The 17,500-nt window shown below is 36.3% G+C and overlaps 1 protein-coding gene across 1 annotated transcript in view; it reads left to right on the forward strand.

Moving 5' to 3' along the window:
* Positions 1 to 364: 364 nt before the first annotated feature.
* LOC106867295 (complement factor H) overlaps positions 365 to 17,500 on the forward strand; it is a 45,031-nt gene continuing 27,895 nt past the window's right edge. The window contains exons 1-12 of the mRNA XM_089338943.1: positions 365 to 523; positions 4,258 to 4,443; positions 5,131 to 5,313; positions 8,528 to 8,722; positions 9,729 to 9,920; positions 10,851 to 11,042; positions 11,998 to 12,207; positions 12,710 to 12,904; positions 13,427 to 13,636; positions 14,312 to 14,512; positions 15,696 to 15,881; positions 16,519 to 16,713. Coding sequence (XP_089195069.1) covers positions 427 to 523; positions 4,258 to 4,443; positions 5,131 to 5,313; positions 8,528 to 8,722; positions 9,729 to 9,920; positions 10,851 to 11,042; positions 11,998 to 12,207; positions 12,710 to 12,904; positions 13,427 to 13,636; positions 14,312 to 14,512; positions 15,696 to 15,881; positions 16,519 to 16,713 — 2,242 coding nt within the window. The 5' untranslated portion in view covers positions 365 to 426. The remainder of the gene's footprint in view (positions 524 to 4,257; positions 4,444 to 5,130; positions 5,314 to 8,527; positions 8,723 to 9,728; positions 9,921 to 10,850; positions 11,043 to 11,997; positions 12,208 to 12,709; positions 12,905 to 13,426; positions 13,637 to 14,311; positions 14,513 to 15,695; positions 15,882 to 16,518; positions 16,714 to 17,500) is intronic.

The following is a 17,500-nucleotide window of genomic DNA, read 5'->3' on the forward strand; positions in this document are numbered from 1 at the left end:
AATAATAGTAGTAACAGCAGTAATAATAATGACAATAATAACAATAATATCAATAATAAAACAATTTCAAAGGAAGAGAATAGAAAACCAGCAACAAACTTTGAAAACACAATCTTCTGTTGTAATCAGTGAAATCAGAGAGGGAGAAGAAGAGAAAGTATAAGGAGAGAAAGAGAGAGAGAGAAAGAGAGAGAGAAAGAGAGAGAACAATAGTAAATTAAAAGGCAAAGGAAAAAGAAAAGAAGTGAACGACTGAAGGACAGAAAAAGTAACAAACCTACACACACACAGTTACACGTGTATATATACACAGACACACACACACACACACACATATATATATAAATACATTGATATACAGACCAAACTGTAGAATATACAGTGAGAGAGAGAGGAAGAGAGAGAGAGAGTAGTAAAGTGACTGAAATGGTAAAATTCCAAGGCAAAATGGATTTGTATTTCTGTATATTTCTGATTCTAGCATTTGTGGAGAAATTGTTTGTTGAAGGAGCCATTATTGGAGGTAAGACTGTTTGTTTTTGTTTGTTGGTTGGTTGGTTGGTTTGGGTGGGTAGGTAGTTTGAGGGTTTGAGGGGTTTGCAAATATTGATTTTGGTTTTTATTTTATTGATCACTAAACAGTGAATATAAAATGTTTTATATCTGTGTGTGTGTGTCATTAGGCATATGTATATGTGTATGTTAGATGATATATATATATGTGTGTGTGTTTGTGTGTTTACCTGTATGTATGTATATATATATGAAAGTCTATGAAGGTATATATATTTGTACATAAGTATTTATGCATGTACATCCATACATATGAATGTATACATATTTATATGTATGTAATTATGTATATGTGTATGTACATTAAAAAAAACCCACATGAATGCCACCTTTGTAATGTGTCTTTTGACATCGTCCTGGGTTGACTAATGCCTTGTGAATGGAATTGCGCATCAGATATCTACATGTGTAAATAGGAGTAGATGTATGTGTGTTTGTTCTTGAAAGTGGCTAGGAATCTCAGCCCTTCTCCCTTCTAGCTTTGGTAGGGGCCTCTGTTTCATGTTGTATGTCCTCTCCAATAATATAGAAGATAGTTAAGTATCCTATATCTTCAATCAGACTGAGCAGAAATCTACCAAATATAGCAGCCAATATGGTCTGGTGTTGAACATGATAGCAGAGGCCAGCAAAGCCTACCAAGATGGATTTGGAATCGGTCCTTAAGTCTCTTCTTTAGTCGTCTATTCATGATCTGTGATGTTTTGATTTCTTTATAAGAAACCTACACAAGACCTTTCTCTTTTTAAATTGTTTGAATTCTTTTTATAAAGAAGGAAATGTTTGGAAGTCATTTTCCATAAGTGAGTTGAGGACCTTCTGCAATTCACTCTTGATCTCAACAACAGCATTAAAATGCTGACTTTTGAGCTAGGTTTTCATCTTGGGGAAGAGATGGAAGTCTGCAGGTGCTGAATTTGGCAAATAGGGAAGGTGCAGAAGTGATGCCATGTTGCTTTTGGTGAGAAACTCATGAGTTAGGAGAGATTGGTGACAGGGTACATTGTTGTGTCATGAAGAATCCAATTCTTCATGCTTCACAGACCCAGTTGCTTTTGCCGAATCTCCTCCTTCAAATGCTTCAAAATGTTGAACAGAGCCATCTTCCTGAAGGGATTAGTAATTTGTCTGTTTTCCAACTTATTAGGACTTTGGGCAGGATTTGAACCTATGTCAGATTCATAAAAATGTGATCTGAATGTTGTTTTTTTATTGTGTTTTATTTTCATTTATGTAATATTTTTTAGTATAACATTTCATAGTTTTACACACATACAGAGAGAGAGAGAGAGAGAGAGAGAGAGAGAGAGAGAGAGAGGGAGAGAGAGAGAGAGAGAGAGAGAGAGAGAGAGAGAGAGAGAGAGAGAGAGGCACCAGTTTTGATTCTAATGAATTACAATCTGAAAAGAATGGTTACAAGTGACTTTTGGACAGCCACTTAGTGCATGTGTACATAAATACACACGTGCACACACACACACTCACACACTCACACACATACATACATATATATACATATAATATATGTATGTGTGTGTGTCTGTAAATGTGTGTGCGTGTGTGTATATAATATTAAATATATTTTAAAATATATAGACTGTTTACGGAGTGCTCATAGAGAGCCAAGGCAAAAAAATAAAGAGTAGAGAAAATTGAAAACACAAATTTTAGGCAATCAGACAGATTCCTGAATGCATAAATGAAATCATTCAACCAAAGTAGTTGATGCATATATATTTATACACATCAGCATAAATCATGCAGGTGCAGGCATAAAGATTCTCCAAGGGAGTAAAGAATATAAAGCCAAACATACAGAAAGATATAAAAATACATATAAACAAAAATTATGGGTAAGGAGTTGTGTGCGTGATAAATATGGGAGGGGAAAAACGAATGAGAGGTTTTCAATTTCCTCTATATGTATGTGTGTGTGTATATATATATATATACACATCTCTCTCTCTCTCTCTCTCTCTCTCTCTCTCTCTCTCTCTATATATATATATATATATATATATATATATATATATATATATATATATATATATATCATCATCATCATCATCATCATCATCATCGTTTAATGTCCGCTTTCCATGCTAGCATGGGTTGGACGATTTGACTGAGGACTGGTGAAACCAGATGGCTACACCAGGCTCCAATCTGATTTGGCAGAGTTTCTACAGCTGGATGCCCTTCCTAACGCCAACCACTCAGAGAGTGTAGTGGGTGCTTTTGCGTGTCACCCGCATGAAGGCCAGTCAAGCGGTACTGGCAACGGCCACGCTCAAAATGATGCATTTTATTTAACATTTTCATTTTTTTATCCCTAGAGATAATAAAAAAAGTAAAAAATTTTTATAAGACCCCTGTGCAGGCTCTGGTTGATATTGAACCCTGCCAAGGATGTTATTGGTGTCTACATATGCCTGTACCTACAAGACCACCGAGACACCAACAGAAATGTAGTTAAAAAATGAGATATTTAAACCTATCTTAGCTGAAGATCACTATAAAGGGTTGCTGATAGTGGTCTTTGGAGAGATTGAACCTAGTGTCAAGGCTGTCTTGAGGCTCCTTTTCGTACACACACACAAAATCACTTTGTTGAGGGAAATTTGGTTGCTATTTCAAGACTGCTTTGGGGATCCTTATATAGGCATAAACACACACACTGTTTCATTGTTTACTCCAGGTCATTTCTACTCCACCAGACCAATTATAATTAAAGACACTCCAGTTGTGACCATCTCTAGACACTTATCTATAATCATAATACAACTTAAGTTAATAAAAAAAAATGATAATTTTAAACTGGGTAGGAATTGAAACCTAAACCACCATTTAACAGACAAAGTGACTTTTACCAACAATTTCAATGTTAAAATTTAGAGATATTTAAATCTATTTTTATTATTGATTGGACACTATTTTAGATTTAAGTATCTCATTTTTGACAGCAATTATTGGGAGTACCTGGTAGACTAGTAGGTAAAGGTGAGAGACGACAAACTGGCTGAGGGGGAAAATTCTGAACTGTCCTGTCCAGGGTTCAAACCTGGTCAGGATACGGAAGACGGTTAGAGTCTTTTTAATTTTTTATACAAAAATATTAAAAACTATATTTCTAGATAGAGATTGAAACCTCTACCTTCATACAAGGTTATTAGTTAAATTACTAACACCTTTACCTATTAGGCCATCAAACCAACACCTGAAATATAACTTAAAAATGAGATATTTAAATCTATTTTTATTATTGATTTGATGCTGTGGTAGATTTAATTATCTTATTTTCCACAGAAATTAACAGGGCACCCAATGTAAGTAAAGACACAGATAAATAATCAGTGATAGGACATCCTGCATAATCTGGTAGTGGATTCAAGTCAGACCAGAGTGTAAGATTTTTCATTTAAATTCTTTTAATACATATATACAAATCCTTTAGCATTTAGACCAGCCATATCTGGCCAAAGTATTCAACCTGTTTTATATTCAAAATCAGTGAGATCCAACCTCTTACACCTATCCTACAATGTCATTCTAAAAATAAACAATCACACCATCAAAATCTCGAAGCTAGAAGATAATCCAGGATTAATTCAAAACAATGTAAATTGCATTTGACAGATTAATCTGAATGCTAATTCATGTAATTACTCTTTTCTTCATCTTCAGGGAACTGCACTTTACCAGACATCCAAAATGGATTAGTTGTACATTTTAACCCTGATGAACCAAAGATAGTTCGTCATAATGAAATAGTTGACGTGAGTTGTAACAAGGGTTACAGCTTGGACGGTTCACCAGAAATCATTTGTCGTAATGGATTATGGACCACAGATCTACCTGTCTGTCAACCAAGTAAGTATTGTGACATGATTCCAGTGTAAATATCCACAGCCTGAGGAAGCTGTCCATCTGCAAAAAGGGTTGCCAAGCTGCTACTGCTGCCGCTGTCATTTTCTTATCACCTGTCAGTTTGATTAAGAACAGGTATTCCTTATTAGCAATTGGTGCAAATTATTGAACACACTACTTTATTGGAGGGGAATAACCCATGAGGTACCCACTTCCCTTCTCTATGAACTTCTCTAATCTGCTTGAGAGGATCTTGCTCAATGGACCAAACTTTATTTCGCTTCCAGGATAAGTCTTTGATGCTTTGACATGAATTCTCTTCAATTACAATTTGCTTCAAATTTCATTACATTTTTGTATCTGTAATCCATACATACAATTGTACGTATACACACACACACACATATATGTATGTGTGTATGTATAGAGCCATTTCATCATGTTGAACTTTTAATCCCTACACATTTTTTTCTTTTCTCCAATTTCTTTTTTCCCCTCTCAGCCCTTTCTGTGGAAGAGCATAGGCTCAAAACATCAAAGACATTTCTGTTCTTCCCAAGTACCAAACTCATACACCTGCTTGTTGTTCCCTCATCAGTCTTCGTCTTTTGTTTTCTGTAAATCTAAGCTATATACATGTGTGTGTGTATATTTGTACAAACCTCAATATGAATGTAATTTCTCTTTCAGAAAAATGTTCTGTAGTCTCCATACCCAATGGCATCATTACATCAAACAGTTCCTCGACCGAACCAATCTCACACAAGACCTACATTTACATAAACTGTTCGCAGGGTTTTGTTTTAGATGGAATAAGTTCTCTGTTTTGTAACTTTGGTAAATGGTCCTCAGAAATACCTTCCTGTATTCCAAGTAAGTTGTCCATGCTTTTGTTTTTCATTTCTAAAATGGGAATGGACATATAATGATGATGATGATGATGACGACAGTGATCATGATGATGGCAATAATAATGATGACGACAATGATGATGATGATGACAATGACGATGACAACAAAGACAACAATGACGGCAATGACGGCAATGACAACGATGATGATGTCAACAATGACGATGACGACGATGATGACAACTGATGATATCCATTCCATAAGGAAGTCCTCTCCTTTAAATTACACTCTAACGCTCCCGTGATGACCATTATGGTTCTAAGTGGTCTCATTAGACACTCTGACCATGGCAGACTTACAGCAACGCTTGGCCATTCATCTCAACGAGCTACTTCTAACTCTAATTAATATGAAAAAAAAATGTTTATTTATATATCTATTTATTTTGCTTTTCATTGACGAATATTTGGAGCATTTGTTAAGTGGTTAAACATTAGTGTTGAATATTGAGTGACAACTTGAGCAGTGTGCCGGGGCATGAGCTGGTCCATATCTGGTTAATCTGATGTGTGTGTGTGTGTGTGTGTGTGTGTGTGTGTGTGTGTGTGTGGATGTATACACACACACACACACACACACGCACACACACACACATGTATATCAGGTTATATAGATAAGATCAGCATGTGCCAAGACAAGTGTACTTCTGTGTCTTTGGGTTTACATACATGCACACACACACACACACACACATATATATATGCATACATATATATATATGGATGTCGGTATGCACATACCTGTACGTATATATGCATATACTCATTTACTATTTGTTTTTACATGATTGAACGCAGCGTCTCACAAAAATTGTAAGTAGTTTTCGTAAACTTATCCTCCGACGCTACTCTATCTCTTTCTCTTTCCTTTCTCCCCCCCCCCCCCCTCATTCTTCCTCTGTACTACTACGTATCTCGCCTTTCCCCTCTTGTTCTTCCTCTGTTACTACTACGTATCTCCTTTTCCCCCTCGTATTTCCTCTCTTTCTCTTTTCCTCTCGTTGCTCACCTATTCTTCTACTTCCTCCCTCTCTTTCTCCCTCTACCACTCTCTCTCTTCCCTTTACACCGGCATGGTCACATGCTTCCGGTCAATAATCCTTTCCTTCCTTGGCTTTCGCCAAGCAACGCACGCCACTACTTTGTCTCTCTCGGTTCCGTGCCTCATCGCGTTCATACACACATAATTTTTCTCGTCTGGCCGTAAAGTCTTTTCTGTTTGTTTTCCTGTCTTGTTTTTTGTCCGCCACTACATTCCTCCATGGCTAGATTTAATTTGCGTATACAAATTTAATCTGCGATCCATGGGACGAGCCGTTTTAACGATGCGTCCTGCCCGAAGCTCGTCGAAACGCCGGTGTTAAAACGTGGGTGGCTGATGAAGTAGAATGTTCTCTATGTGGCTCGTGTGTTCTCGTCTACGTTTGTTTGCAATGTCCTGTACCCAGATATGCACCTATACATACAGGTGGATGTCGGTATGCACATACCTGTACGTATATATGCATATACTCATTTACTATTTGTTTATATATACATACATATATACATACATACATATATACATACATATATGCATACATATATATATACATATATATATACAGTAAATATGTATATATATATATGTGTTATTTCTTTACTACCCACAAGGGGCTACACACAGAGGGGACAAACAAGGACAGACAAACGGATTAAGTCGATTATATCGACCCCAGTGCGTAACTGGTACTTATTTAATCGACCCCGAAAGGATGAAAGGCAAAGTCAACCTCGGCGGAATTTGAACTCAGAACGTAGCGGCAGACGAAATACCGCTAAGCATTTCGCTCGGCGTGCTAACCACTCTGCCAGCTCGACGCCTTTGTATATATATATATGTGTGTGTGTGTGTATGTGTGCGTATATATATACACACACACACACACACATAAAAAGTATCATCTGCCTGATCTCCTATTGCAATATGATACGTCTCTTGCCTTGTGCTCATTCTATACAATAATACATAGAACAAGCAAAAATGTTTAAAAGTATTTAGCCATGATCTCTCTCTCTCTCTCTCTCTCTCTCTCTTCCTCTCTCTCTCTCTATCTCTCTTCCTCTCTCTCTCTTCCTCTCTCTCTCTCTTCCTCTCTCTCTCTCTCTCTCTCTCTCTCTCTCTCTCTCTTCCTCTCTCTGTTCTCTGTTCAAATTATATCAGTTTTTACAGAATTACTAACAGTTGAACGAATGAAAGAGTTTCTATGTTGATCATCGTGAGAGAAATAGCAATCTAATCTTTCTTGAATCACACTCAACTGTATATAAAAGGGAAGGATGCCTTAAAGAGGTTAGTCTCACATAAATCAGATTAGCCTTATTTTCCTCTTGTACAACAAAATCGGCATCCTAAAACCAAGGTGCCACATAAAGATCATTGGTGTGAGTGCTGGTGCCATGTAAAGGGCACTCAGTACACTTGGGAAGTGGTTGGTGTTAGGAAGGGCATTCCCTCTGTAGAAACCAAGCAAAAACAGCCAATGGAACCTGGTGAGGTCCCTGGCCTTGCCAGTTCTTGTCAAGCTGTCCAACCCATGCCAGCATGGAAAATGAACATTAAATAATGATGACGATAATAAACTTGATACAAAGCCACACTTCCCTAACGAACCTTATCCCATGCCATATTAAAAAAAAAAAAAAAGGGGATGAAAGGTTCTTCCTGAGTCATGGGCTCTTAAGTTGGTTTTGCGAATTCTGTGGTGTATAGATTGCCCCTCCTGCTGGACAGGATGCCAGTCTGTCACAGGATTACTCAATTCTGCCAGCTGAGTGGACTGTAGTAATGGGAAATGAAGTGTTTTGCTCAAAAACACACTGCAATGCCTGGTCCAGGAATTGAAACCACAATCTGACATTCACATATCCATCACCTTCAACACTAAGCTATGTACTTCCATTCTATCAAGCCATATTCTTCTCCTCCAAATCTGATACAAGATCACATTCCACTATAGACTTCATAAATGACTACATGTTTCCTATAGACATCATATAAGACCCCATTCCCCACATAAACTTGATACAAGACCACACCCCACTTAACAGCCAATGTACCAGACCACATTCTTCCCCCCTATAGACCCCCTACTCCCCATAAACTCAATACAAGGCCATATTCTATCTAATTGCAGTGCACTGTCAGCCTGACGATGTGGACAATGGTATTCTCATCCACGAAGGAATTGTGGTCCAGTCCAGCAAGAAAATCCCTCACGAAGACACCATAATGGTCAGCTGTCTGAATGGTTACACTGTATCGAGAGATTTCTCTCACCTGACTTGTCAATTTGGTAAATGGTCTCACTCATTCCCTTCATGTGAACCAGGTAAGAACAATTAAATTTTATAAATTTTTCAGGATTTAATGAATATAGACATGGTTGTCTGGTTAAGAAGATCACTTTGCAGAAACATTGTTTTGAGGGTTCAATCTCAACATACAGCACCTTGATTAAGTGTCTTCAACTATAGCCCTGGGTTGATCAATGCCTTCTAAGGGAATTTGGTTGATGGAAATATCTCAACTTAAAATCCGTAGAATCGATATTATGAATTGTGTAATTAATGATAATTTTCCTAAACTAGATTTTGAATCTTTAAGTAAAAGTAATTCTGACTCTGATAATAAATTAACACCTGGTTTTAACATTATTTATAACAATAATAATAATAATCCTACCTTAGCACCTAATTCTGAGAGAACTTGTTGAAATTCTTTAAACCATGAATACCAAATACAAGTAAATAAATGTCTGTCTAATTATAAAAACAAAATTATTTGTCCTTTAGAAAATCATTGTTTAAGGAAAAATATAGTCTACCAATGTAAGGTGATAATAGGAGACCATATGTATTATTACATAGGTTCATCAAGACAATTTGGAAATCTAGATTTCCTAACCATTCTCATTTATTTGAATATAAATGAAAAGTTATTCTACAAATCTTAGTAAATGCATTTGGGACTTAAAAGATAAGAACATTAAGTATGATTTAAAATGGTTCATTATTAATAACAGACCAACGTAAAATATTGGCAATTCTACATGTGATGAAACATTGACATCTGTCACTCCTGAAAGGAGACCTGATGTGAGTTATCTCACCTGTCTATAACTTCCAGGTGTTTTAACATCAGGTGCATTGATGAGAATACATTCTCTTATGCCGATAAGTGCGGCTTAGACACAAACTAACAAAAGTCTATACATACACATAAACACATGTATACACATCACATCACATCACATCACACATCCAGTGATTTTTCCCAAACATTAATGTTTCTCTCTTATTTCTTCTTCCATTTTCTCTTTGTCTTCTTCATCCAAGAGCCATGTGTTCCATACAAAGTTCCAAATGGAAGAGTCTTATATTCTGGCCAAGACATTTCAGCAGAAACCAAAGTCCATGACAGCCACACAGCAACAGTCATCTGTGGTTCCGATTACATACTGCATGGTGAAAGTGCATTGACCTGCTCCAAAGGGGTTTGGTCTGATGAATTCCCTACATGTCTCCCTAGTAAGTTTTAATCATTTCATTTTTAAATATCATATTTTGGCCAGTAAATACACCTAAACTGATGACCATGGAGAAAGAAGATTTAAATGGGACCAACAGTCAAAGAAAAACCATTTATTTATGTCAGATTCATCCGAAGAATGTTCTGTTCCGCATAAGAATTTTTCAGTCATCACAAAGTTGCAATATTTGCCTCATCCCAAAAACCAGGGCTTCATTGGTTATGATGACAAGGGTTCCTGTTAATCTGGTCGATGGAACAACCACTTCAGAAATTAACGTACAAGTGGCTGAGCACTCCACAGACATGTGCACCCTTAACGTAGATCAGAAGGAGATTCAGCATGACACAGAATGCAACAAGGCTGGTCCCATTGAATTACAGGTACAATTCATTTTAGCCAACTGAGTGGACTGAAGCAATGGGAAATAAAGTGTCTTGCTAAAGGACACAACACATTGCTGGGAATTGAACTCGTGACCTTACAATTGTGAACAGAATACCCTAACCACTAAGCCATGAGCCTTCACAGATATGAACATTGTGTGTGTGTGTGTGTGTGTGTGTGTGTGTGTGTGTGTGTGTGTGTGTGTGTGTGTGCATGCATTATCTTTGTGTTTGTCCCTCCCCCCAACTACTTGAAAACCTGTGTAGGTTTGTTTATGTCCATGTAGTTCAGTAAAACTATGCCAATAAAATGAGTACGAGGCTTGTAAAAATGGAAGTACTGGGGTTGATTTGTTTTGACTAAACCCTTCAAGGCAATGCTGCAGCCTGGCCACATCTCACTGACTGAAGCAAATCATAGAATAATGGAATAATGGAATAAAAGAATTTAAAAAATGCCAAAAAAAAATGCTTTATTAATTTATAGTTCATTAATGGTAAACAAAATATTTTCATTTCTTATTTTAATATTTCTTCTGCAGAATTCTGTTCCAGTCAGTTAGTTGCTCAAGGAGAAGTTCTATATTTTGGCAAAGAACTCCAGAAAGAGACCAATATTGAACACCGCTCAAGTGTGTATATCACCTGTAAACCTGGATATGTCAACATTGGATCCACCAAAGTGACGTGTTCTTATGGACATTGGTCACAAAACTTTCCTACTTGTGTTCCAAGTAAGTCATTTCGGTTTCCATTTATTTCTTTTAATATTCCACCCACCAACCACCATCTTGCTTCTAAAATGTAAGTCACCACTGTAGCCCCTCTACAGCAAGAAAAGCCCCCTTCTGCTCTGGCCCTTTTCTTTCATACCTTATCATTCTCTACTCCTTATTCTCCTAGCATAAACTGTGAACCTCAATTGAGGTTCATAGTCTTGCAAGCTGCACAGAGACCTTACTGGTGCCTGTGGTATGAAAAAAAAGAAATGCACCCAGTCCATCATACTCTTTTCCTCAATGGCATCTGTTACTCTCCCCCTACTCTTGTCTCTCAACTATATGTCTGTTCCCCTCATTGTACTCTATCCTCTGACTCTCTCATAACCTCATCTAGGATCCTCACACCCCTCTCTCTTCCTCCTCTTCACTTACAACGGCCCCATTACCCTATTTTGTCTTGTATAAGTTGCTGGTCCCATTGGAAAGAAATCCATTCAGTGCATTCTACAAAGTGGTTGCTGTTAGGAAGGGCATCCAGCAACAGGAACCTTGAGGAAGATAAACTTTGGAACATGATGCATCTCTCTGGCTCATCTGATCCTACTAAACCAACAAACTGAAGCCAGTATGGAAATAAAAATGTTAAAACTATTGAATATGATGATGATGATGATGATGATGATGATGGCAATGACATTGATGATGATAATGATGACAATAATGACAATGACAACAATAATGGTGATGATGATGATGATGATGATATTGACGATGATGATGATGATAATGATGACAGAAATGATGATGATGATGACAAAGACAGTGATGGTGATGGAGGTGATAATGATGGTGATGACAATGACGATGACGACTATAATGATGATGATGCTAATAATGGTTATGATGATGATGAATCTACAAAAGTATACATTTTTCTTTTCTTTTTCTTTCCTCTGCAAAATTTCAGGAAGTTGTCATGCCCAGACAGTTCTTCATGGAATGGTAAAATATCTGGAACAGAAATTAATAAACGTCTGTTCAACATTATCCGATGGTTTAGTGTCACACAGTCATGTCATATCAGTTGAGTGTTTAGAGGGTTTCAAATTACAAGGAAGCGACATTCTCACCTGCAAGTTTGGAAACTGGAGTGACAATTTCCCAGAATGTCATCCAGGTAATTAATGCTATTTCTGATTTTCATTAATACGTTACGTGAAACATTGTGGTTCACAGTGACCAAAAGTATTTATACACAATTTTTAAATGGTTCTGAGGAAGCTAAAGCATATTACGCAAGCATTTAACTCCAAGAACATTGTGACCAGTGGTGTATAGCAACATATATATATTGGAGTTTAAAAAATTGCTGTAGGGTCCATTCAAACAGGTAGCCATACACATACACACACACACACACACAAAACACACACACACAAAACAGACACACACAACACACACACATACACAACAGAGTTCTTTTAGTTTCCATCTACCAAATCCACTCACAAGGCTTTGGTTGAACTAAGAATATTGTAGAAGACACAAGCTGAAGGTGTTGAGAAGCAAGCTTCTGACCACTCAGCCATGCCAGCCCCTAAATGTTTTATATTTATCTACATTTATTATGTAAACTTGTGCCATCATCTTTTTTCATTGTAAATTTCTGATCCACTCAGCCAGTTGTGATACAGAAGCAGTCGAAAATGGAGAGGTTGTTGACGAAGAGGGAAATGAAATAACAACCGCAGTTCATTCTCAACAAGTCTTGATTCTCTGTAACAATGGTTACCGACTTCCAAGAGAGAACGCTGCAAGTATGATAAAGTGCTATTATGGAGAATGGACGTACCCTTTCCCTTCTTGTGTTCCAGGTAAGATGTTTTACCATTTTTCATCAATGAATATTTACCTTTGTATTATTCTATTTGTTTGAGTCACTGGCCTGTGGCCATGCTGGGGAAGAGAAACGGTGACTGGGTGGGTTGGTAAGTCAGCTAGAAGGGGACAGGAGTCTGGCATAATAATCACACACAACAAACAGGCAAAAATATTATCCACTTACATAAAGCATGGTTGATGATTTCTTTGCTCACAGGTTGTGTATATTTATTATCTCATTCTATATGTCGGTATGATATGCATTACAGCACCAACCAATCACTGCATCCCCAAAACAGCTGTAAAGGGTCACCCTCATCCTGCAACCCAAACATGAATATGCAACATCTCACACAAACAAACATCTGCCATCCACAATTATTTGTCCATCATTTGTCTATTTATTATTCACTTGAGCTCTGTATTTCTTAGAGCTAAACTATTTTACCCTAATTAGTAAGCTGGAGGTTCAGCAACTTGTTAATTCTAATGATTTTAATTATTTATTTTAACAGCGAACTGCTCAGCCAATGCCGTATTAAATGGTCAAGTGAGTTACAATGACAGTGTTGTTGATTTCAACATGCTTGACCCGAAGCCTTTGCAGGTGCCTCACAAACAATATGTGGAAATATCTTGTATGAAAGGTTTCAGTACAACGGATCGAGCTAAAGTCATGTGTGTGTCAGGCAAATGGTCACAGCGCTTTCCAACATGTTACCCACGTAAGAGATTGTTATTCTTCTATTCTTCTGTTCTTTTATTCCTATATCATAGTATTTCAGCCATTGGGTGGTGGCTATGCTGGGACCCAATGTCAGTCAGGGATTTTGTTCATCATGTGGGTCGTGTACAAGTTGCAATGAGTTCAACATTTATTTTATTGATTTCTATCTGTTGAAATATTACTTTATGGAACACACACAAACACACACATGTACACACACACACACACACACACACACACACATACACATGCACACACATACATACAAACATACACACATGCACACACATACATACAAACATACACACATCCACACACATACATACAAACATACACACATGCAACATGCACACACACATACATACATGGAAACACACACACACACACGCACACACATGTTTGTATATGTGTGCGTTTGTGTGTGTGTGTGTGTGCGTGTGAGTATACACAGACATATATAAACAGAAAATATTTGTAATATAATATGTGTGTGTGAATATTTTTTTACCGCGTGCACTTGAAGTACTCTACAAACATTGTTATTCATCCACCACTTGATTGACAGTCCCTCTATTCACAGTCCCTCCCACCGACCCATCCATCCATCCATCCATCTGAATATATTTAAGTCTATCTCTTTCTTTCCTCTTCTCTCTCTTTCTTCCTGCCACAGAAAGCTGCAATGCATATACTGTAGAGAATGGAATCACACAAATTGTAGAGCAGAATGCAGTTTTGACGGAATGGAGTCATCCTGTGCTTCACGGACTGAGTGTTAATATCAGCTGTAAGGTCGGGCATGAGTTGTCTGGACCTTCTAATTTAAAGTGTCTCTATGGAAACTGGACAGGAGATTTTCCAGAATGTACACCAAGTAAGTTGTATTTTAATAATTTTATTCCTTAACTTTTTTCTTCCCATATTTCTGCTGAAATGCTCAAGTTTATAAACTTTCATGATGTCAACTGGAGGAATTGTTCTGAGGAATCAATAACATATTAGCAAACAGAACAGATCAAGAATTTGTTAGTTCTTATCACAAAATAGAGAAACATGAGAAAATGTAAGAGACTTTTGCAAGTGAAATATTATTCAGCAATGATTTTACCAAATGGCATTCTTGTTGTATTGAAATGTTATATAACAGTTAAAATATGATATCTTATAAAATATAGAATAAAAATAATATATTTCTAAATCTCTCGGAGAGATTTATGCAGTAGCAGCATGACAAAGTGATAGTATGTTGTCAACTTAATGGTGACTAGGGCTAAATAACAGTAGCATTCTTCCCTTTTATGGGGCTGTCACATTAAGTTGACAACATACTACTTTAGAATGTTATAATATGTCAGGAGAGCAGCAAACAGCTAGAATTGGTTGAGAGCTGGAAGAAACGGTTGCTGTCACATCCTGGACATTTCTCTGGGTCAAGTGAGAGAGAGCCAAGGAGGCGTTCTGTGTTTTGCCCACAACTACATGAGTTGAAAGAAGACAATTGGGGGCAGCTGTTTGGACAATGATAATTTGACTAACTGGATGTTTGACCTGTTTTGGCACTATAGGCACACACACACACACACACACATATGCACCATCATCATCATCATCATCATCATTATCATCATCATTTAGCATCTGTTTTTCCCTGCTGACATGGGTTAGACAGTTTGACTGGAGCTGGTAGGCCAGAGAGCAGCACCAGGCCCCAGTATGGTTTGGCTTGGTTTCTAAGGGTGGATGCCATTCCTAATGCCAACCACTCCACAGAGTGTACTGGATACCTTTTATGTCTAACTAGTACAGGCCACAACCACGACTACGGTTTCACTTAGCTTAACATATCTTCTCAAAAGGCTTCTTTCAGTTTCCTTCAGCCAAATTCATTCACAAAGATTTAATCAGTTCAGGGCTATAGCAGAAGACACTTATGCAAGCTGCCAGACAGTGGGATTGAACCTGAAGCCATGTAGTTGAGAGGCAAACCTCTCGCCACTTTGCCACTAGGGGGCGTCTTTCTTTTCATTTATCTATTTACTTCTTTATCTCTTTTCCAGAGAGTTGTTTGGTTGAAAAAGTGAAGAATGGTAAAGAGAGGTATATCAATGAAAAAACCACTTCATTTGTGAAGCATGATATGTTTCTACACATAAGTTGCGATGATGGTTACCAACTCATTGGTTCCAGTAAAATTAAATGTTCCGGAGGTTTCTGGTGCTCTGCTTTACCATCATGTGAACCGAGTAAGTTTCTTAATTACTTTTTCTATGTCTTCTTTTTTTGCTATTTGTTGTAAATTTTGTTATAATTATTATTATTATTATTATTATTATTATTATTACTTTTCTCACAAAGAATTCAAAGCTCTGTAATTTCAGACAATGTTTTTTGAATTGTATAAGCATTAGCAACAACACTGCCACCATCACCACTAATAACAGCAGCAACATCAACAACAATACTATTTCCACCCCCCTCCCCCACCACCACCAATAACAACAAAAATAGCAACAACAACAGTAATACTGCTAAAATTATTCACTTACATGTATGAAATGTTCTAAAATTTTCAGTAATCAGATATGGAGAAAGAAAAAACAAAAACAAAACAAAAAAAAACAAGAAATGAAAAATAAAAGAAAAAACTTCTGTAAAAATAAATTTCATTGTTTAATTCTCTGGATTTTTAACTCCACCTTCATCAAATAAACCTAACTTAATAATAATAATAATAATAATAATAATAATAATGAGCACCCCCACCACCACCACCCATATCTTTACTTATTGTTGATCTACTTTGATGTTAATCTTTTACTTTTTTCTTTATTTTTCTCCCCCCCACCATGCAACCTCTCTCTCTCTCTACCCCCTCCCTAGAGCAATGTCAGGTGAAGGAGGTACCTGGTTGCAACATTCAAGTAAATGGCAAACAACTGGTCGTTTACGATAGACCGGTGGAGCATCTAAGCATCGCTGTCATAAAATGTCATCGTGGCTTTGTCGTCAATGGAATACCAAAAGTGCAATGCCTCTTTGGTAAATGGTCCTCGGAATTTCCCACTTGTAAAGAATGTAAGTACAGATATAAAATATCCTAACATCTTCATTAACAATAAATGAAAACAAAAAAAAAAGCACAAAAATATAAAAATGGAAGGAAGAACAAAAACAAGAAGAGCAAAAAACAAATTATCTAACGAACAAAGAAAAAATAACTAAAAATTAGAGACAAAAAAAGGGTCATTTTCCCTTCTTTTACCCTTTGTTTCTTACATATATTTTTTTATGTTTTGACATGTTTATTATATTTTTTTGTTGATCTGCATGTAGTTATCTAATTAATATATATACATACGTGCATATATACATATATATATATATATATATATATATAAATTAAATTAATCTTTAAGTATGTAATAATGAAAATATAATTGTGATCATAATTATATAGTTAAAATTAATTTTACTGATATGGTGTTTTTTTTAATACGTTAGTCATTAATATAATCATTTTAATGATTATATCCTCAATTTATAAATACATATATATACATACATACATATATATATATATATATATATATATATATATATATATATATATATATACATACACACACATATACACACACACATGTATATGTGTATACATATGTGTGTATATATATAAATGTATATATAGATATATATGCACAAATACATGTCATGTGTGTATATGTATATGTATATGTATATATGTATATATATATATATATATATATATATATATATACACACATACACACATATATATATATACATATATGTACATATATATACTGCATTAACTTTGAATATCCTTGTTGCTTATTTTGAT

Source organism: Octopus bimaculoides, chromosome 21 (genome assembly GCF_046866305.1).
Source record: "Octopus bimaculoides isolate indiv1 chromosome 21, ASM4686630v1, whole genome shotgun sequence".
Taxonomy (NCBI): domain Eukaryota; kingdom Metazoa; phylum Mollusca; class Cephalopoda; order Octopoda; family Octopodidae; genus Octopus; species Octopus bimaculoides.